The sequence below is a fragment of the Bos javanicus genome, chromosome 1 (genome assembly GCF_032452875.1).
Source record: "Bos javanicus breed banteng chromosome 1, ARS-OSU_banteng_1.0, whole genome shotgun sequence".
Taxonomy (NCBI): domain Eukaryota; kingdom Metazoa; phylum Chordata; class Mammalia; order Artiodactyla; family Bovidae; genus Bos; species Bos javanicus.
Genome location: NC_083868.1, coordinates 67738688 through 67761566, shown reverse-complemented (window position 1 = coordinate 67761566; position 22879 = coordinate 67738688). Strand labels below are relative to the sequence as shown.

At 46.4% G+C, this 22879-nt stretch overlaps 1 protein-coding gene across 1 annotated transcript in view; it reads right to left on the bottom strand.

Moving 5' to 3' along the window:
* Positions 1-11848: 11848 nt before the first annotated feature.
* PDIA5 (protein disulfide isomerase family A member 5) overlaps positions 11849-22879 on the bottom strand; it is a 93068-nt gene continuing 82037 nt past the window's right edge. Inside the window, exons 15-17 of the mRNA XM_061407204.1 lie at positions 18475-18545; positions 12487-12621; positions 11849-12079 (exon numbers count right to left, since the gene is read on the bottom strand). Coding sequence (XP_061263188.1) covers positions 11999-12079; positions 12487-12621; positions 18475-18545 — 287 coding nt within the window. The 3' untranslated portion in view covers positions 11849-11998. The remainder of the gene's footprint in view (positions 12080-12486; positions 12622-18474; positions 18546-22879) is intronic.

Genomic DNA, 22879 nt, shown 5'->3' with positions numbered 1-22879 from the left:
AGACAACTTCATAATGCTGATGGATGAGAAAAGAAAATGAAACTCCACAACTTTTTATTCCTGTTTATTCCATTAAAGGAGGTAATCACTGTACTGAAAAGGCTAGGATGACTTTGGGTTAGAAAGAACTGAGATCAAAGATAGAAAGTTTAACTGAAAAAAACAGTCTAAGCAGCCAGGAAAATTCTATTCAAAAAGCAATTAAAATGGAATTTTAAAAATAAAATAAAATAGGAATAAATGGATTAGTGGAATCTGGCAGAAAAGTAAGGCATCTGAACACATTTTGAAATTTACCATATGATAAAAGTGGCATTTCAGTGGGGAAAAGGTAAATTAATCAAAATGATGTTGGGGCAAGTGGCTAGTCATTCTGAAAAACAAAAAGCTGGATTCCTACTTCATTCTTTATCTTAAAATAAACTTGAATTTGAGGTGTATTTTTAGATACCAGAAATCAAAAGTAAAAATGATGGTCTCAGAGAAGAAAAGAATTTTCTGAATCTATATAACTATATGGGGACTTCCCTGGTGGCTCAGCGGTAAAGAATCTGCCTGCCAATGCAAGAGACACAGGTTTGATTTCTGATCCAGGAAGAGCCCCTGGAGAAGGGCACGAAAACCCACTCCAGTATTCTTCCCTGGAGAACCCCATGGACAAAGGAGCCTGGTGGGCTATAGTCCATGGGGTTGCAAATAGTTAGACACAACTCAGTGAACGAATACACGCACAGACAGATATCTATATATGCATACACATATACATATACATACACACACATAAAAAGCATGCTACATGTCTGTTTATGAAACAAAACAAAACAAAAATCCCCTAAGAAAATGCTTGGCAAGATACATATTACAGTTAACAGTTGTTATTTTGGGGGCATGAAACCAGAAGTCAATAAAGTGAAACAGTTTCTCTTCTCTCTCTATTTTTTTTCTATGTATGTGTAATATATATATATATATACACACACACACACACCAAAAAAAAAAATATATATATATATATACAGAGGGAGACATATAGATGTAGACACAGATACATTAAGTTCATAACTAAATACATGTTTTATCTATAATATAATATATTTATATGTATTTAGGTATTAGTTGATTTAGTTTTACAGAGAAGTATAAATTTTTTAAATTGTAAAAAAATCAACATTGGTCAAGAGTTTGAGGGAAAGCAGTTGCTTTCTCTAAATAATTTCAGATTTTTTTGGCCCAGACACATTTGTCCCCAGGGTTCTGAAAGAATGGGGGACATGGCTAAATGATGATCTAGGAAAGGGAAGACTTTCCTAGGACTTTCCTAAGACTTTCCTAGCAGGCATTATGCTGGGGAGTTTGATACTGACTAATGGGACTTGGAAAGGAAGCAATAATTGCTAGAAGCAAGGATCACCACTAAAAATTGTGTTGGTCATGGCAGAAAGTAAGGAATCCTGTGTCCCATCTGAGCTGTGCTACTTACCACCTCTGTCAGCCTTTATGCATTACCTAAACTTCCTGAGCCTCAGCCTCCTCATTACAATACCATGGAGTTGTGTGCATGTTGCATGAAATGGTCCTGAAAACGCTTCCCATATGTAAGGGACTAGGCACAGGTAGAGGATTATTAGACTGTTTGATCAGAGGAATGTGGTAGACACAGCATACCCAGACCTCAACAAAACATCTGACAGCATCTTCCACCGTATCTTTTAGGAAAGGTTGGAAAATGTGAGCTGGGTGCTGGGACAAGCGAGGGACTTGCTGGGTGGCCGAACCTAAAGAAGCCCAACTATTGCATTGATGGGAAATTTCTATTGGCCTGATGCAGGAGTCTAGGATACACTCACTATCTTTTACAGTGTTTTAATTCTCATCAAAGTTGGAAGTGACATGAAGTTAAAGACAGAAAACTTGTCAGAGACAGAAACAGAATATAAAATGTCCTCACACACTAAAACAAAGAGTTTTCAAGATAAAATATAACTAGAATGACTGTGCTTTACAGTTACACTTGACCTTTAAACAACTTGGTGGTTGAGGGCACCGACCCTTTGGGTAGTCAAAAATAGCATTATAAGATTGTAACTTACAGTTGGCCCTCCACATCGTCCAATCCTCCTCATCTGTGTTTTTGCACGCATGGATTCAGGAACCATGTGGATCAACCATGTAGCACTGTAGTATTTATTATTGAAAAAAATCCAAGTATAAGTGGGCCTGTGAAGTTCAAATTAGTGTTATCAAAGGGTCAACTGTATATCAAAAATAAAATGTGCAAAAATCTTAAAAAAAAATATAAATCCCAGAGCTAGCAAGGGTTGGGAAAACAGATTACTTCAAAAACTCTTGGTAAGAGTATAAAGAGGTATGCCACTAAAAGAAAATTAACAACGTATATCACTGGCCTTTAAAAAACAGACCTTTAAAACAAGTATATTCTTAGACCCAAAAAGTCACTTTTGAAAATGTGTAAAATATATAAAATAACAAAATGAGAGATGTCCATCCCAGCATTATGTCAGAGAACAGCTATGTATAACATACATCGATATATTTAGTGATATGACTATATAAATAAAGGATAGTATTTACATAGGATAAAGTACTATAAAGCAGTGATTCTCCACTGGGGGTAATTTTGCCCCCATGGGACGTTTGACAAAGCCTGGAGATATTTTTGGTTGTCACAACCTGTGGGGAAGGGGAGATGTTCCTGGCATTTAGTGGGTAGAGATCAAAGATATTGTTAAAAATTCTACACTGTATAGAAAATTTCCCCACAATAAAGAATTATATGTTCCAAAATGTCAATAATGTCCAAAAATAGTGTTGAGAAACTCTGCTATATGGTCTTTAACAATAATGAGGAGAAAGAATATCTAATGGTACAGGAAAATGTTTAAGATCTTCTAAATATTTTAAGTTATAAAACACTAAGAGATTTCATTTGTGTGTGATTTTTAAAAAATGGAAGATGTAATCAAAGTAATCAGTAGTAATTGATGAGCAGGGCTATGAATGATTTACCTTTTCTTTTGCATGCTTTTCTTCATTTTCAAAGTTTTTTATAATACATGTAGTATCTTGAAAATAAAGAAAACTTTTCAATGAAAATTAACTATCAAGGTCTTTTCTGTGAACAGTGTGAAAAAGTTTTGATGGTGTTTGCTGATAGTGAGTCTGCAATCTTAGACTAGATTAATCGAGATATATCCTATAAGATCTGGAATAAGGGATTCATGGTCCTCTGACCATTGTACTGGCCAGGTCTCACCTGGACCCTTATGTTCAGGACCAGGTACCACATTTTGTCAGGACTGTAGAGGATGTATATTTACACTGCCTATTTGTAGAGGGAAATTGTGTGTGTGTGTGTGTGTATTTTTCTATTGATTGATTTAGTAGAACTGGTGATCTCAGTCTGATCCAATAAACTGAAATCTCTCCTTAGGTAGCTTTAGAATGACTCTTTAGGTAAATATTCAGTCTTTCAGAGGCCCCCTTCTTCATGCTGCTGCTCCCTACTGCTGCTGCTAAGTCGCTTCAGTCATGTCCGACTCTCTGCGACCCCATAGAAGGCAGCCCACCAGGCTCCCCCGTCCCTGGGATTCTCCAGGCAAGAACACTGGAGTGGGTTGCCATTTCCTTCTCCAATGCATGAAAGTGAAAAGTGAAAGTGAAGTCGCTCGGTCGTGTCTGGACAAAGTGAAAACTGACAACCAGGGAGAGGGACCTAGATCCACACCGGGTCCTGCGGATCCTGGCGCCCCCTGCTGGTCTAGGCTGCACCTGGCATGGTGGCTGCTGAGGGGCACTGGCTCCTGCTCTGAGGTATCCTGTTGCTGTGTGCTCCTGAAGCTTTGGCTCATGCACCTTCCTTTCTTTTCCAGGCCTGCCTGGGCACCACCTCATTCCTGCTGGTGCTGCGGACCCCTGAGCTTAGTCTGTAATCTGAGGTGACATTCTCTGGCAAGAGCATCAGCCAGACTCTTAGCCCACTTCTATACCCCTCTGCTGGGGACACAGGAGAAATTGGTCTCAGCCATAAAGGAAACAGGGCTGCCTAGAGAGAGTTAAACTCAGGCCCTATTTGTTAATCTGGGTCACTAAATTATGAAACATGTTTGATGTAATTTCAAACTTTTAAAATTTATGCCCTTTACCTAGATTCAGCAGTTATTTACCTTTTGTCTCTTTAGCCTTGTCTCTTTATCTGTGTTTGTTTGCACATATATATTTTTCCTGAGTAATTTGAAATATTAAAAATCCAAGAAAAATTCACATATAGATAAGATTATTCTATAATTTATATGAAAAGGTAAGACAATTTTGAAAAAGAAAGGTAGTGGGCGAAATCAGTCTACTTGATTTCAAGGCTTACTATATGGATACCAGTAAATAAGGCTGTATGGTGTTGATAGACATAGATCAATGAAACAGAGAAACCAGAAATAGAACTCTGTTAACTGATTTTTTAGCCAACTGATTTTTTACAAAAATGTAAAAGCAATGCAGTGGAGGAAAGGTGGTCTTCAACAAATGGAGCTGGAACAGTTGGACATAGGTAGGTCACAAATGGATCCTGACTTGAGTCTCACATCTTTCTTGCAAAATATTCATTTAATCTTTTTGGCTGTACCAGGTCTTACTTGCAGCACACAGGATTTTTGATCTTCATTGCAACATCTGGGTTCTTAGTTGTGGTATGTGACATCTAGTTCCCCAATCAGGAATAGAACCCGAACCCCCTGCATTGGGAGCATGGACTTTTAGCCACTGGACCACCAGGGAAGTCCTGAGTCTTACATCTCATATAAAAATTTACTCAAAATAGATCACATATTTAAATGTAAAACCTTAGGGAAAAACATAGAAGAAAATCTTGGGGAACTAGAGCTTGATGAGTTCTTAGATATGACACCAAAAACATGATCCCTGAAAGAAAAAAAATTAATATATTGGATTTCATCAAAATTTAAAACCTTAAGACCCTGTTAAGCAGATGAAAAAAAAATAAGATATAAACTAGGGGGGAATATAAAAAAAAAAAAAAACTCTCAAAACTCAACAGTTAAAAGAAAACAATCCAATTAGAAAATGGGCAAAAGACACAGATAGAGATTTCACTGGATACGATACACAGATGACAAACAGACACATGAAAGAATGTCCAGCGTCACATCTTTAGGGAAATAAATGTACAGTAAGACCAGGATGAGAGGCTACTACACACCAGTTAGAACCGCTAAAACTAAAACAGCAGCAACAACAATAGTAATACCAAATGTTGGTGAGGATGTGGAGAAACTGGATCTCTCAAAATTACTGGGGACAAAGTAAATGATACAGTCACTTTGGAAAAGTATGGCAGTTTTCTTAAAAGCAAACACACACAGGGCCCAGCAATCACTCCTGAGTAATTACCCCAGAGAATAAAAATTTACATCTATACATAAAGCAGGTCTACTGTAAAGGTACAAAATTGGAAACAACCAAAATGTTCCTTGATAGGCAAAAGGGTAAACAAACTGTGGTACATCCATACCACGATACCCTGCTCAGCACTAAACAGGAAGAAAATACTGGTACATGCAACAACTTGGATAGCCCTCAAGAGCATTACACAGAATGAGAAAAGCTAATCTCGAGAGAGTGTATGTTGTATGATCCCGTTTTTATAACATTCCCAAGTGGCAGAAGTATAGACAGGGAAAACAAGTTAGTGGGTGCCAGGCTTTAACGGTGAGAGGGAAAGGGAGAACATGTGTGAACATACAGCTTTATAGGAGAGAACTTTGGTGGAGCAGTTCTGTGTTTTGATTGCAGTCCTGGTGATGCAAATCTACACATATGATAAGCGGCATCAGTTCAGTTCAGTCGCTCAGTTGTGTCTGACTTTGCAACCCCACGAATCGCAGCACGCCAGGCCTCCCTGTCCATCACCAACTCCCGGAGTTCACTCAGACTCACGTCCATCGAGTCGGTGATGCCATCTAGCCATCTCATCCTCTGTCGTCCCCTTCTCTTCCTGCCCCCAATCCCTCCCAGCATCAGAGTCTTTTCCAATGAGTCAACTCTTTGCATGAGGTGGCCAAAGTACTGGAGTTTCAGCTTTAGCATCATTCCTTCCAAAGAAATCCCAGGGCTGATCTCCTTCAGAATGGACTGGTTGGATCTCCTTGCAGTCCAAGGGACTCTCAAGAGTCTTCTCCAACACCACAGTTCAAAAGCATCAATTCTTTGGTGCTCAGCTTTCTTCACAGTCCAACTCTCACATCCATACATGACTACTGGAAAAACCATAGCCTTGACTAGACAGACCTTTGTTGGCAAAGTAATGTCTCTGCTTTTGAATATGCTATCTAGGTTGGTCATAACTTTCCTTCCAAGGAGTAAGCGTCTTTTAATTTCATGGCTGCAGTCACCATCTGCAGTGATTTTGGAGCCCCCCAAAAATAAAGTCTGACACTGTTTCCACTGTTTCCCCATCTATTTGCCATGAAGTGATGGGACCAGATGCCATGATCTTACTTTTCTGGATGTTGAGCTTTTAAGCCAACTTTTTCACTCTCCTCTTTCATGCTCATCAACAGGCTTTTTAGTTCCTCTTCACTTTCTGCCATAAGGGTGGTGTCATCTGCATATCTAAGGTTATTGCTATTTCTCCTGGCAATCTTGATTCCAGATTGTGCTTCTTCCAGCCCAGCGTTTCTCATGATGTACTCTGCATATAAGTTAAATAAGCAGAGTGACAATATACAGCCTTGACAAACTCCTTTTCCTATTTGGAACCAGTCTGTTGTTCCATGTCCAGTTCTAACTGTTGCTTCCTGACCTGAATATAGGTTTCTCAAGAGGCAGGTCAGGTGGTCTGGTATTCCCATCTCTTTCAGAATTTTCCACAGTTTATTGTGATCCACACAGTCAAAGGCTTTGGCATAGTCAACAAAGCAGAAATAAACAGCATAGAAATAAAGAATTTCAAGAGACCTTAATAGCCAAAAAAATCTTGACAAAGAACAAACCTAGAGGACTCACACTTCCTGATTTCAAAACTTACTGCAAATCTATAGCAATCAAAACAGTGTGATCACAGTATAAGACAAGCACACAGACCAATGGGATAGAATAGAAAGCTCAGAAGTTAAATTCTCACATACATGGTCAAATGATTTTTGATTAGGGTTCCAAGACTGTTCAATGAGGAAAAAATAGTTTTTTCCACAAATGGTGTTGGGGAAACTGGATATTCATATGCAAAACAATAAACCTGGACTCTTACCTTACACTTGACTCAAACTGGATCAAAGTCACAAAGGTAAGACATAAAACTCTTAGAAAAAAACATAGGAGAAAAGCTTCAAACTTAGAATGATTTACTAGAAAAAGCACAGACAACAAAAGAAAAAATAAATCAGACTTCACCAAAATTAAAAACTTGTGTGCATCCAAAGACACTATTAAGAAAAGAAAAAAGAAAGACAATCCACTGAATGGAAGGAAATATTTGCATATCACATATGTGATACAGGATTAATATCCATAATGCATAAAGAACTCCTACATGGAAACAACAATAACAGAACTCCACAAACAATCCATTTCAAAAATGGGCAAAGGACTTAATAGACAGTTCTCCAAAGAAGATACACAAATGGCCAAAAAGCAAATGAAATACGCTCAGCACCACTCATCATTAAGGAAATACAAATCAAAACCACAATGAGATACCACTCTACCGCCACTGCTGTTGTTCGGTTGCTAAGTCGTGTCTGACTCTTTGTGACCCCACGAACTGCAGCACGCCAGGCTTCCCCGTCCTTCACCACCTCTGGAGTTCGCTCAAAGTCACATCCCTTGAGTCAGTGATGCCATCCAACCCTCTCATCTTCTGTTGCCTCCTTCTCCTCTGGACCTCAATTTTTGATGGCTATTATCAACACACACACACACACACACAACCCCAGAAAATAACTTTTGGCAAGGATGTGGGGAAATCAGAACCTATGTGCATTGCTGGTAGAAATTTAAAATGGTGCAGCCACTATTGAAAATACTACTGTGATTCCTCAAAACACTAGACACAGAATTACCATGATCCAGCAATTCCACTTTCAAGACAACTGAAAGCAGGGACTCTTTCAGACAGATGATTTGCACAGTTTTGTTCACAAGGGCATTATTTGAAATAGCCAAAAGGCACAGATAGCGTAAATGTCCATTGACGGGTGAGAGGATAGACGAAATTTGGTGTATTCATATGATGGAATATTAGCCTGCCTTAAAAGGAAGGAAATCTGACATATGCTATAACATGATGAACCTTGAAAACATCATGCTTAGTGAAATAAACCAGACACAAAAGGACAAATAGACAAAAAAGAGACAAAAGGACATATGCTCTAGCTTATATGAGGTACCTAGAACAGGGAAATTTAGAGAGACAGAAAGTAGAATGGTGGTGACTAGGGGCAGGGAGGAGGGTTTAATGAATATGGAGTTTCAGTTTGTTGTCATGGAAATGTTCTGGAGTCGGATATTAATGATATAATGATATGAGTTGGCACAACAATGTGAATATACTCAGTGCCAATGAACTGTATAAACTTGAAAAGGGTAAATTTTATGTTATATATATTTCATAACAAAAAAGGCACTCACACACACATACACACTTCTCAGTTGTAACCACATTTCTAATACTCAAAAGCCATATGTGGCTAACGGCCACTATGTTGGACATTCTAGGCCTAAAAAAGGATTTGGGGGCAGGCACGTATTTGGTAGGAACATAACAGTCATTTGGTTTTCACATTTAGCTCAAGGATATCAGTTCCATTTTTCCAGCCTTAAAATAATAAAATAATTGTTGTTCAGTTGCCAAGTCGTGTCTAACTCTTTGTGACTCCATGGACTGCCGCACACCAGGCTTCCCTGTCCTTCACCATCTCCCGGAGTTTGCTCAAGCTCATGTCCATTGAGTCAGTGATGCCATCCAACCATCATCCTTTGTTGTTCCCTTCTCCTGCCTTCAGGCTTTCCCAGCATCAGAGTCTTTTCCAGTGGGTCAGCTCTTTGCATCAGGTGGCCGAAGTATTGGAGCGACAGCTTCTGCATCAGTCCTCCCAATGGATATTCAAGGTTGATTTCCTTTGGAAATATTGCTTTGAGTAAACAGCAAAAGCATAGCTGCGGGGAGCTCAGTTCTAACCAGCAATGCCCAGTCACTGCACCTGGGAGCCTCTTGGGAACAGGAGTGGCCCCTCCTCCATTCTGTGTGGTTTGGGCAAGCCATGTGAGCCCCAGGCTTCACTCTTGGTGCTTTCTAGATGAAATTACACATCTTTTCACACTGGAGGAGCAAATCTGTTCCTGAACTCAGAGCACCACCTGCCTGTGCCTGGCATAGGAGAGTTTCTGGAAGCCAAACATCTCTAGAAAGGGAGGGTACCACATGGGGAAGATGGGAAAGGTTGGGGGACCAGCTCTGGGAGCCCCAGTTAGTGCTGATAGGCAATCACCTATGGGCGAGAGGCACAGGGGGCCACAGGGTAAGGCAGACCAGGAGGGAATGGACCGGAAGCAATGACCCAAAGGAGAGAAACTGAAATGAAGGTTATGCCAAAGCCACCAGAATGAAGGCTGGGAATCCATTTTTTCCTAACTCATACCCTTGCTTTATGCAGAGAAATCAGCCAGCAAAGGTAAGATCTAGGGGAACTGAGGGGATAATGGCAGGTCCTCGAGTGAGGGTTAGTGAAGGGTCTGGACTGAAGATTGGGTTTCCCAGGTGGTTCAATGGATAAAGAACCTGAAGACCTGGGTTTGATCCTTGGCTTGGGAAGATCCCCTGGAGGAGGGCATGGAAACCCACTCCAGTATCCTTGCCTGGAGAATCCCATGGGCAGAGAGGCCTGGCGGGCTGTGGTCCATGGGGTCGCAGAGTTGGACACAACGGAAGCTACTGAGCACGCACACTGTCCTGAAGACCAGTGAGCCCCCAGTGAGCCAAGCATGGGAATGAACCAACCACTGGGAACGGGACTAGCCCGGGGCCATGCTCTAACCAAGCTGCACAGAGCTCAAGAACTGGGGCATGGGGGGAGAGATAGGGGGCGGCGGAGTGGAGGAAGGGAGCTCTGTCTGCAGATGCAGCTGCCCAGAGCTGGGCTGAACTTGCTCTGGTCATGCCCAAAGTCATAGCAAACACTAGACACTCTAACAAGGGCTCCATAACTAACAAATCCTGCAAATAAAGAGTGAGAAGAATGCCATTTCCTGATGCTTTCAAGTTCTCACACAGACGCCGACCCAGACTGTGGAATAAGACGGAGAGAAAGCCTTGTGCTTTGAATGTGAGGACCAGTGGCCCTCAGCCAAGGAGTGGCTTTTCTCAGGTGTTAAAGATGCAGTTAAAAACATTTTTGGAGACACAAATACGTTTCTCCCACAAATACTCCAAACAACTGTTAAGCATGCCCATATGCGCACACGCTCTCACGAGCCCCTTGCAGAAGGTATATGACATTCAGCATCAGGATTAAATGGCTCCTTGTCTGACAGTGTATGACACCAGGGGAGATCAGTGAAGATAAACATGTGCTTCTTTCATACTCGTTCACCTGGAGGGAGACCAGGGGCCACTTTAAAAAGTGGGTGCTTAAAGAAAATAAAAGGCTGACCTGGAGTGGGTGGACTGGGAAGTTGAGACACTGCCCCAGAACAGGGGTTTTCAAAGCCTTCGTGCTCACTTAACAGCACTGTATGCAGTGGTAGCTCGTCAAGACTGCCAAGGGGAACTCTGCGGCTCCCACCCCTTACTGGGCAACCCATCAGCAGGAAAGCAGGGGCTGCAAGGGAGGGTCTGGTCCAGGAAACAGGGCTGTGTCCACAGGCCAACTCCCCCATAAGGCCACCAAAGTGTGCTGCCCAGTGTTGCAGCTCTGGAGACGCCACCTCTGAACTACCCCGAGGAGTGCAGGACCGCTGCAGAACACTGAAGTCCAGATAGCGGAGCGAGGCTGCTCTACTTCCTGTGGAGAAGGACCATGGCTCTGGCAGAAGTGCTAAGCTCAGGGCTGGTGCTACTCATGCGGGGATACAGAGAGCAGGCCTAGTGGGAAAGACAGTCAGGAAAGAGACATGAGTGTCAGAGTGAGGCCTGGTTGGTGCCCATCCATGAGAAGCATGCTTGCAAAGATCTGGAGGTTACTGTCACGGGGCGAGAGGAGCTGGTATACAGACCAGCATCTGCACACTGAAAATATGCCCCCACATCCCACACACCATCCCTTCCAGCCAGGGTGAGGAGCAAGTGGCTGCCCAAAGCACTCCCCCCCACACACTCCCCAGTCCACTCTAGATGCCCTTCCAGCCTGGGCTTGACCACTGCATCATCTCCTGGAGTGGAGACTTAGTCTTCTTTAATGGGAGAGCTGGGAGGGGATGGGGAGAGGAAGACAGAAATAGCCAGAGAAAGAGAAAGATGCAAATACATTCCAGGAAAACACACCCAAACTAAAACCACAATGATCCAGAAAAAGCTAATGCTTGGTTCCCATAAGCTACAGAATCCCAATTTTCTGACCATCCTAATGCATTTCCCTCCCCTCCCCCACCAAATCAGTCATTGTCCAACAGGCTATCTCGTGATCTGATTCCCCTGTTCCGCTCTCCAGTGGCTGATTGGGGCCAGTACCCCTGCCTCCGTCCTCACTCGCCTGCCCCAGGGTCTCTCCTGGACAGATGTGACCGAGGAGTGGGGCTCCCCACCCCCCAGTAGAGGACACAGAAGGTGGGAGGAAACGGCATCCACCTTTGGGCTCTGCGGAAATAACCCACACCACCGAACAATCGGTTGAATTTTATTTCAAAATTGTACAAAACGGCCATATGCGGCTATAAAAAACTTCGTCTTCAGAACACGTGGAAATTCAGAAAGAACAACAAAACAGGTATCGTTCACAGTGTAATGGAAAAGCTTTCTCTGAGGCAGAAATTACAACTCTTCCTTCTTCTTTCCTAGTCTCTCATGGTCTCCCTCCCGGAGCGTTCGGATAAAACTGGTAAATCCCAGCTCCTGTAGGGAAGGGGAAGAGGAGAGGACCTGTAACTTCACGAGGATGTGCGCCCTCCCCTTCCGCCCCTTCCCTGACCCTCCACGTGCTCACACTTCTGGACACAGAGAGGCGCCTGAGGGGGTGGCCGGGGCCATGTGGGCAGCATCGGCTTGACTGTGGAGAAGCCCTGAAAAGTGGGTGAGGAAATTCTCCCACACCCGGGAACCCTGGAATTCTCTGCCCCCACCCTGCTCTTGGGCCAGGACTTGTATGAGAACCTCTTGGGATTCCCTTCCAGCCGGGCCGGAGCCTTGCCTTCTTGGCTCTGAGCGTCGCAGCTGACTGTGCTATCTGGGAAGCCGCCTCAGTGGCTGTTTCCCTGCCCCCCAGCAGACAGAGCTCGGGGCAGCGCCCCCCAGCGACTCACCGTCGGATTGGTGTCATACTTCTCCACAAACTTCCCGTAGTGGTAGTAGTGGAAAGTGGGGTAGGCCTTGACAGCCTCCTGCTGACACAAGTCCTTGCTGTTCTCTTTGACGCAGTCAATAGCGGCACAGGCGATCTGCAGGGAGCAAGAATGCGAGGGTCAGCATGGGGGTCTCCAATCTGAGACCTGAGGCCTGGACCCTCTGTGTGAAGGCTGCACCCGAGGCCCAGATCCTGTGACTTCTGAGCTCCTCCCCAACAGCAGGGACACAATGAACCAAAGCACCCCCAGCCCCATGCTCCACTGAGGCCAACAGCACTTGGGTTTTAATTCTCCAGGCAGACAGGTGAGGAATGCCCTCAGACTACCCTTTAGAATCAAGAGTACAATGTAAAGGAAATTATGACTTGAAAGCATCTGTAAACACTACAAGTTTTTGATACTTTCTGTGAGGCACTGTGGGACTTATTCATTCATCAGCTAATATTTCCTGAACATCTTTTTGGGGAGACAGTGTAGTACCAAGGTCAAGAATAAGAGCTTCGAAGTCAAGTTTTCCATGTGTAAGTCTTGGCTTGGCTGCATATTAACACTTACAGGAAGTCACTTAGCATTTTCATGCCTCAACATCCTCATCTGTAAAATGGAGACAGTACCAATACCCCGGCTATCAGGACATCCTGAAGACTGAGTGAGATAAGTCAGGGGAGGTGAAGGGCACATGGTCAGAGGTCAGTACACGCTAGCTGCCGTTAGAGGCACTCTTACTGGCCCAGGACACTGGCCCTGTCCCCAACAGGAGCTCACAATCTGGTCAGGGAGCTGGGTAAAGAGGCAAATCCAAGGCATGACAGGAGGTGTGTGGAGGTGCTCCAGGGTGCCAGGATGGCCTGCAAAGGGGCTCAGAAGCACTCTGCCAAGTTTGCCCCATGGGTGGAGGACTGATGGAGGGGGAGAAGCAGATTCCATCCTAGGGAACACATTTCAGAAGCCGGGACAGAGTTCAACATGACTAAAGCAAACAGGTTTTGGCCAGAAAGAGATTCCTAAATTGGCCACTGCCCTCTTCTTGCCTGTCTAACAAATTCCACATGCTGGGCAGTTTTTCCTTATTTATTGCTCTTTCCCAATAAGAGGGTACAAAGCAGACATGGGGAACTTTTCTCCTGTTGAGGGTCACGGAGCAGGCGGGGAGAGGAGAGGGCTGCTTAATGGCAAGAGCAATCCACAAGCGTTACAGAACAGGGGTGGCACTGATGAAGCCAAGCCTGCTCTGGATGCTACGAGGACAGTGGTGACCTTGACAAAGGCAGCCATCGAGCAACTGACATTCTTACTACAGGAAGGCAGTACAGACACATCACCAGCGAGATCACTGTGGAGTCCAAAGGATGCCCTGAGGAACTAAGAGGGTGCTTGGATAGACCACGGCCAGAGGGGCTGCTTTCACCAGGATGGCCCAGGAGGCCTTTCCAAGGAGCTAACATTTGATCTGAGCCACCAGTGATAAGGCAGCCAGCAGCATGAAGGCCCGAGGGAAGAGCACCCAGCTAGGACCAGCGCATGCCAGGACCCAGGAGAGGAATCGGCGAGGCACCTTGAAGGCCGGAACCCACTCAGGAGCCCACACAGAACTACGACTGTGCTGGAGTTTAAAACTGCTGAATAGCCGTGACTCACAGGGTTGTCTGGCTGCTGGTTACTCACATTTGGATGGAGGCCCTCTTTCCAGGCAGGAGAGCCCTGCAGGGCACCGAGAGTCATGCTTATTTACCTGTGCCCAGGGCTGACAGGCAGTGAAGAGCGAGCCTTGCATTCTGGTTACCAGTCACTAGTCCCCCACTTACCCACCCTCACGCCGCCCCTCCTCGGCTACACAGCATTCTATACGATGCGACCTCTTAGAGCAGAGTCTGCAAACTGCCCACAATCGCTATTTGACTCTCAGTCCTCTTCTGTTTGGCCCACAGAAAATTAAAAAAAAAAAAAAAAAGAATCTGACTTAGTCGCCAACCTAGAAAAAGAGCCCAGAGATTTTTATATAAAGTTTGGCTTTCCAGCTTTTCTTTAAAAGCCAAATCTGAGGGCACTTGCCCTGCATCATTCCCATGGGCAATATGTGGCTAGGAAAGTGGGGTAGCTGTCTCCTTCAGGCAGGGTCAGCTTGCTGTCTGTCTGTGTCCACACATACCAGCAGGCTTCTGAGAATTCCAGCTCATCCTCTAAAGCCCTTCCTGATTTATTTAGGCATGTGAGGCAGAGGCTCCTCTGGCCATCTTCAGGGCTCCGTTTCTCAAGGCAGGTGCTGAGCGGCCGGCCCGGTGGGAATCATGCACCAGGGCAGCCCTCGTCTAGGGGCCGTCGCTCCCCTGCTAGGCTGTGAAAGTGTTTAATGAGCTTCGCTCCAGGCCGCTACTCTTCCTGCATCCGCTTTAAATTATGAATTTAATCTGTATACATTCCCTGGAGCTGTGGGAAATGTAGTGTATGGTTTTATAAATTGACTAAATAAAAAATGGGTACTTATTCTGGATCCCCTAATATAGCTGCCAGTTACATATCCAAAGTGCTTCTTCCAGCTGCAAAGGCTCCTCAGCTTTCAGTCTCTATAGCAGAAAGGGAAACAAGCATGGGCCCTCTACAGGAAGTGGCTTAGACTCTCTGGGAAGAAGGCAGCAAATAAACCTCTCCACGTCTATCCCAATTTCACCTAAGTGCTGCCCCCCTTACACCCCCTCAAGATTTGCACCAGCTCACCCACAGTGCTGAATGTACACGAACTTCTAGATTTGTTCAGTGTCCTGCAACGCCCTGTCCGTCCAGCACTTGCCAATGGCACCTGCAACTCCTGGCTGAAGGGAGCTAGAAATGAGGCAGTGATGGAGAGGCTTGAGGACACCTCGCCTGGTTTCCTCGACCTCCGAGGGGGATGACCCTGTCCCTGCTGAGGTCTCCAGGGACTGAACTTAGTTAGCCATGAAGTGATTTGCTCATTAACACACCTGTTCTGGCTTCCCTTCCTCCGTCCCCTCCACTGATCCCCAAGACCACCTCCCCAGAAATCCCCTGCACGGGAGTCCAGGCCCCGATTCCACTTCTGGGAGACCTCTGACAATGCCTATACATTCGGTTCTGATGCTGCCCCTTTCCATCTGGTACTTTGGGCTAGTCATTTAACCTCGCTGACACTCAATCTCCTCATCTGTAAAATGAGAGAGTAATAATATCGAGGTGACTAAACTACTGTGAGGACAATGTAACAAAAGGCTTTAGAAGTAATACCAGCAGAAGAGGAGGAGCACTTAGGAACTATCAAACATGTTACCCAGGTCCTTTATCCAGTCAACATCTACAGAGATTTCAGGCGTCAAGACTCGGGGGGATTCAAGGGCAAATGAGGTCTCTGCCCTCAGGGAGAGCTCCCTTCTATGAACTCGGGGGATGATACACAACACACACCGCACAGCCAGAGCCACCCTAGCTTCACCAGCCAATCACAGAGGGGATCCCGCTGCTCCAGGGCCTGCTCCTGGGATGACCTTGCACCTGGCCGGGGCTGTGCTGAACTGCTGACCCCCTACCCCCACCCCCGCGCTGGGACACTTTGCTGAGCCGTGAGAGACAGGCCCCACTTTGCCAGGCCAGTGGTCAGCCTTCCACTTGAGATCCTTGTCCTCACGGTCACCTCCAGAACGCCTCCTGTTCCAACACTAACAGTGTGCGGCCCTTTCTACCCCCAGCATGTCAACTGCTAAAGTCCCCAGTAACCTCCTGGGAGGGGGAGGCTCCCCAGTTAAAATATGAGCTGCCTCATGTGGCTTTATTGATTCAGTAAAATAAATCTCTGCAGGAGCTAATATTGACTTTGGCTATGAAAATGGAAGTGAACAACCAACTGCATATTGATTGGGGAAGGAACAGGGACAAGCTTCTGGGTGGGAAAAAAATGCAATTCTGCCTCACAGGTGGCAGCATGGGGTGTCAGGAAGAATCGGGAGTCAGGAGACCCACTTCTGGCTGTCAGTGACACACAGGGTGTCCCTGAGCAAAAGACACAGCTCCTCCTTTCTGGGCCTTCATCCCTCAGGAGGAGGAGCGGGCTGGACAGGCCAGCAGTCCCTAAACACCAGCCTGTGGTCAGCACAAATTCCTGGAGCCATCCCCCAAGGCTCTGATCTGATAGTTCTAGGATGGCACCCAGCCATTACGGCACCAGCGCCCCGGCTGAAAACAGGATGCTTCCTGCTGCTACTGAGAGCCACCTCCAGGAACGCTGGCCTGCCAGCTGCCGGGGACAGAGAGTTAAGTGTGTTCCTGAAAATGGGTGAGGGTGATGCTTGGCTTGGAAGGAGACAAGGAATAACTCTAGGAAAAGGTCAGCAACGTTACTGGCCCAAGTTAAGATAATTAAGCAAAGGCGTATCAGTATCTCAGAGAAGGAGGGGGTCACCATGGAAACGAGACCCCTCTACATCAGCAGGGGGGATGGAGAAGAGAAGGAACAGCCCTCAGCTGCCAATGGTGGGCACAGACAGGCTAGTCTCATGAGGACTGGTGTGATCCCCTCACGGGCTCTGGAGACCTGAGCAGCCAAGGGGTGGGGAACCCCCACTCCGGTCACCCTCGGACCGGACCTTGGTGCCCAGGGCACCAAGTGTTCTGGGTAAAGAATGATGGGAGCTTTGTTGGAGAGACTGCCAGTCCAGCTCTGGTCCTGGGGAGTAAAGGCCTCCCCGAACCAACCCATGCCCACCCTGCAGGGACGAGCAGCCTGGGCTATGCTGGAGCGGCCAGACTGGGAGCAGCCACCCTGCTCAGGTCGAGGGTGGCAGAAGTGGGTGGAGGGGTGAGGGAGACAGAAGACAGGAAGCACCTCCCTGCCATGCCCCTCTCAATGCAAGCCAAGTGGCAGGGAGAGGACAAGTTTCTGTCCTTATATTCCCTCTTGATGGTAAAGGGTGTCTCAAGGGCACAGGCAGGGCTCGCAGGTGACCATGGGACTTCCTGATTCAGGGAAGGTGTCTGGAGTCTGAGTCCTCCCACATGTGCCTGGCTTCCTCTGACTCACTGTTCCTATATAGCTCTCACCACCCCATCACTGCCACCGTGGGGCCAATGCAAGGCGATCTCAGCATCTGTATCCCACCTGCCCCAGCTGCGCCTGACAATTCCACCTGGAAAAATAAGGCAGAGATGTATCGGACTTTGGATTTGGGTGTGTGTGTGTGTGTGTTTGGGGGGCATTTCAGGGGACAGGTTCCTACGATGGAGTCCCAGACTGGGAAGAGACTTTGAGACCATCTAAACCAGCGCTGTGACTTTAGAAGAAGGAAACGTTGAGACCTGGAGAGTCTTACAGCTCACGCAGCTTAGCAGCAGCCCAGATGCACCAGCCTGAGTTCTGGGGTCTTCTCGCTGCCATATGCCCCTGCAGCCTCGGAGTCTGCCCGGTCTGCTGGAGCTGCCGAGAGCACTGCCTGAGGCCCCCTCCCTGTGCTCTAAGCCGATCTGCAGCTCTAGTTTGTTAATTTTCTGCTTCATCAGTCAGCAGCTGCAGGAGCCTTTCACTTAGGCGGGATGAGGCTCCGTTCCCATGGCCTTGCTCTCCTCTACCTTGGCCGCCTCCAGTTGACTTTTGTGGGATATTTTTATTTGTACTTTTAATTATACAAGTAGTGCATGACTACAAATCCTACCGTAAAAAGATGTGAGCATTAAAAAAGAATGAACAAATGACCGCTTTACCACCCCCTCCTTCAAGGAAGGGCTGTAACGGTTCAGTGTATCCCTTTCAGTCGATTTTGCAGCATAAATGCAGCCAGCTCTATCCTGCCTTCTAAACAGGATGTCCTGGTTGCCAGAAATCCCTATGTCTCAGCAGAAGCTGCTTGGGGAAGGCGACCTGAACAGAAGGGAGGAAGGTGTGGGCACTGGTGGTAATGGGAAGCTGGAGGTGGGACAGGAGATGAAGAGGAAGGGTATCCTTACCTTTCGGTCATCTTTGAAGGCATCAGCAGTGGCAGTAAAGTGTGGAATGGCCTTCTTACAGTGCGGGCACCCTGTGTGAGAGGGAAGGAGAGAGCCTTGCACATGGAGCCTCCAGAGAGGCCTTTGCAGGAGTTTCTCTCCTCCCAGCAGACTTCAGGGTTCATCTGACTCCCACCCACTGCACACCCACCGTCAGGGTTCAGGCATCAACCCCACCACTCGAACTCTCCATTGTGCGTCTGCTGTCCGCACGAGGGCTCTGCAGGAGGCCTGTGCCAGAGTGAGGTTCACTCTTGCCTGGGACCTCCCACCCCATACCCTCCCACCCCACACCCACCCCCAAGGCTGGGGGTGGGGGACACAGACACTGTGGTCTTGCTGTGCAAGCTCCTTGCACGGAGGGCTGCCCTCAGGGTTCAGAAGAGCCTGATCCAGGGTGCAGCGGGAGCTTCAGGCTTAGAAGAGGAGGACATGTGCTCTGGCCTCTCAGAGCCTGTTATGAAGCTCCTTCTTGTGCCCCAGTGACAATGGCAGAGTTCGCCACTTCACGACTGAAAAGGCGCATGTGGGAAAGTGGAGGGTGGGAGCAAGCACTCTGCCTGACTCGGGCAGCTCATGCACTGCTGTTGATTCCCACATTCCCCCCAGCCCTCACCCCCGGACCGAGGACCCCTGGTTGTCATGCTGTCCTTCGACTCCTGCCCTAGAGTCCGCCTGAACTCTGGATCCAGGAACGGGAGCGTTGAGGTCAGGCTAAGAGGAGGACAAACTGCCGGAGTCCCTGCCGCTTCTCAGGGCCTGGGTTCCCGACCCGGGGAAGAGAACCATAGCTCCAGAGGCCCTGAATGGGACAGTGGGATGTGTGCTGCCCCGAGCCCCTCCGGTTCCAGCGACAGGTCCCCGGCATGGGGCCCACCTGCGTGCGGCCTCTTTCTCCTGTCTTGGCAAGCCCAAGACACCGTCCTCCAGGAAGGAAGCCCAAGAAACTGAAGGCTGCTCTGGCCCAAACCCGCTTTTCCAGCCTTCCCCTCAGCTTTGGTCCACTAAAACCCAAACCCACCTCTCCCTACCGTTCTCCAGACACTGAACCCAACTGCCAAAAGAACAGAACTGCTTTGAGGGAAGGAGTTCCCTGACTGTGGTAATTAATTCTGATCAAAACACAGGTGGGAGAGGCCAGATGCACCCTGGGGAGCCCGGGCTCCAGCCAACTTCTTGACCAACAGTCGGACCAGGCCTTCGGGCCCTCCCACAGCCTTGGGGAAGCCAAGGCAGAGAACAGAGACAGCCTGGCTCATCTGCTCTCTCTTTTTAAAATAAGGTAATAATGACTGGCATTTCAAAGGGTTTGTGAAACCAAATTAAGGCAGAGCTACAACTTTAATTTGAATTTAGCACGTGAGCTGGTTTCTGAGATGGGCGGGACCACCCACATGGCCTGGCTAGTGGAGTGGCCAGATAGCCCCAGAGCAGCATGGATGGTGGTGATGGGAGGATTTTCCCAACATCCATCACAGGAGTAGAGATGAGAGCTGGGCTGGTCACAGTTACACCAGAACTGAGACAAAGTACTGAGCACAGCCTAACTCATGGCAGATGCCAATGGCAATTATAAGAACACGGTACTAATTTTTCCCAATAGAGGGAAGAATGGCTCAAATTCATGCAAATATCAATACTACAAAGGAATGACAGTACAGAGCTTTCAAAACATTTAAAGAGCAAAATATACTGGTCGAGAGTTCATCAAAGTGTGCCCTGCAGTACCTAGAGGTCCCCTGTGAGTGGCACGTGAATGTCCACTAAGACATCAGGCTGGCAGGAAATAAGCTACTCCCTTCCCCCAAATCTGTATCACTACTAATTTCTCCTTTTTAACTTCTCTGCTTACTGAAAGCATAAAGGTCACTGTCAGTTTAGTGCAAATTCCTGCTACCATCAATTTAAAGCATCCAGGCCTCAGATTAATGGCCTTCTGCTACATCTCATTTTCTCATTACCCAAAAGAAAGAGCATGGCAGATGAATAACTAGAGGGGAGGTTGTTTTAGAAAGGGCATGAAGATGTTCCCCAGACATGTCAGGTGGGCCAGAAGAGGCATGATTTTTTAATATGGGCTCTTTAAAAAGGCACCACCTCTGTGTCGCAGGAAACTAAAGCAGCCTCCCAGAGTTGGGAGAGAGGAACAAAGACCAAGGACAGGACAGAAAATTCCAATTCCAACTCAGCCAAGCTGGCCTAAGAGGGGCAGTCACCATGACCAGACCATTCAGAGCAAACAGAGGGGCTTGGAACAGGAGAGAACAACAAAACAGCAGGAGAAGAGCTGTGTAGAAACTATGGGGGGAGGATGCGGGGGGAGGTGGGATACAGGGGGACAGGCAAATGGGTGCTTGCTTTTTATTTTCCACCTGCCTTTATCAGGTATGTGACCTTTCTGCAGTATTTAGATTCTTTATATACAAATTAAGTATACGTTACAGTCCATGGGGTAGCAAAGAGTCAGACATGACTGAGTGACTAACCCTTTTACTTCACTTCACTATACACTAAATAAGAATATATTATACACTATACACTAAGGCAATGGCACCCCACTCCAGTACTCCTGCCTGGAAAATCCCATGGACGGAGGAGCCTGGTAGGCTGCCGTCCATGGGGTCACTGAGGGTTGGACACGACTGAGCAATTTCACTTTCACTTTTCACTTTCATGCATTGGAGAAGGAAATGGCAACCCACTCCAGTGTTCTTGCCTGGAGAATCCCAGGGATGGGGGAGCCTGGTGGGCTGCCGTCTATGGGGTCACACAGAGTCAGACACGACTGAAATGACTTAGCAGTGGCATACACTATGTTATATACACTTATATAATATAAGAATATATTATTTTACTGCTATTTTATTGCCAAGAAAAAGAAATGCAAAAAGGTAAAATGGTTGTCTGAGAAGGCCTTACAAATAGCTGAGAAAAGAAAAGAAGCTAAAGGCAAAAGAAAAAAGGAAAGATATACCCATTTGAATGCAGAGTTCCAAAGAATAGCAAGGAGAGATAAGAAAGCCTTCCTCAGTGATCAGTGCAAAGAAATAGAGGAAAACAATAGAATGGGAAACACTAGAGATCTCTTCAAGAAAATTAGCGATACCAAGGGAACATTTCATGCAAAGATGGGCACAATAAAGGACAGAAATGGTATAGACCTAACAGAAGCAGAAGATATTAAGAAGAGGTGGCAAGAACACCCAGAAGACATATGCAAAAAAGATCTTCATGACTCAGATAACCACAATGATGTGATCACTCACCTAGAACCGGATATCCTGGAATGCAGGCTTTAGGAAGCATCACCAGGAACAAAGCTAGTGGAAGTGATGGAATTCCAGCTGGGCTATTTCAAATCCTAAAAGATGATGCTGTTAAAGTGCTGCACTCAATATGCCAACAAATCTGGCAAACTCAGCAGTGGCCACAGGATCGGAAAAGGTCAGTTTTCATTCCGATCCCAAAGAAAGGCAAAGACAAAGAATGTTCAAACTACTGCACAATTGCACTCATCTCACACACTAGCAAAGTAATGCTCAAAATTCTCCAAGCCAGGATTCAACAGTACGTGAACCGTGAACTTCCAGATGTTCAAGCAGGATCTAGAAAAGGCAGAGGAACCAGAGATCAAATTGCAAACATCTGCTGGATCATCAAAAAAGCAAGACAGTTCCAGAAAAACATCTACTTCTGCTTTATTGATTATCCCAAAGCCTTTGACTGTGTGGATCACAACAAACTGTGGAAAATTCTGAAAGAGATGGGAATACCAGACCACTTGACCTGCCTCCTGAGAAATCTGTATGCAGGTCAAGAAGCAACTGCTTTATTGATTATCCCAAAGCCTTTGACTGTGTGGATCACAACAAACTGTGGAAAATTCTGAAAGAGATGGGAATACCAGACCACTTGACCTGCCTCCTGAGAAATCTGTATGCAGGTCAAGAAGCAACTGCTTTATTGATTATCCCAAAGCCTTTGACTGTGTGGATCACAACAAACTGTGGAAAATTCTGAAAGAGATGGGAATACCAGACCACTTGACCTGCCTCCTGAGAAATCTGTATGCAGGTCAAGAAGCAACAGTTAGAACCGGACATGGAATAACAGACTGGTTCCAAATCAGGAAAGAAGTATGTCAAGGCTGTATATTGTCACCCTGCTTATTTAACTTATATGCAGAGTACATCATGAGAAATGCCAGGCTGGAGGAAGCACAAGCTAGAATCAAGACTGCAGGGAGAAATATCAATAACCACAGATATGCAGATAACACTACCCTTATGGCAGAAAGCAAAAAGAACTAGAGAGCTTCTTGATGAAAGTGAAAGAGGAGAGTGAAAAAGCTGGCTTAAAACTCAAC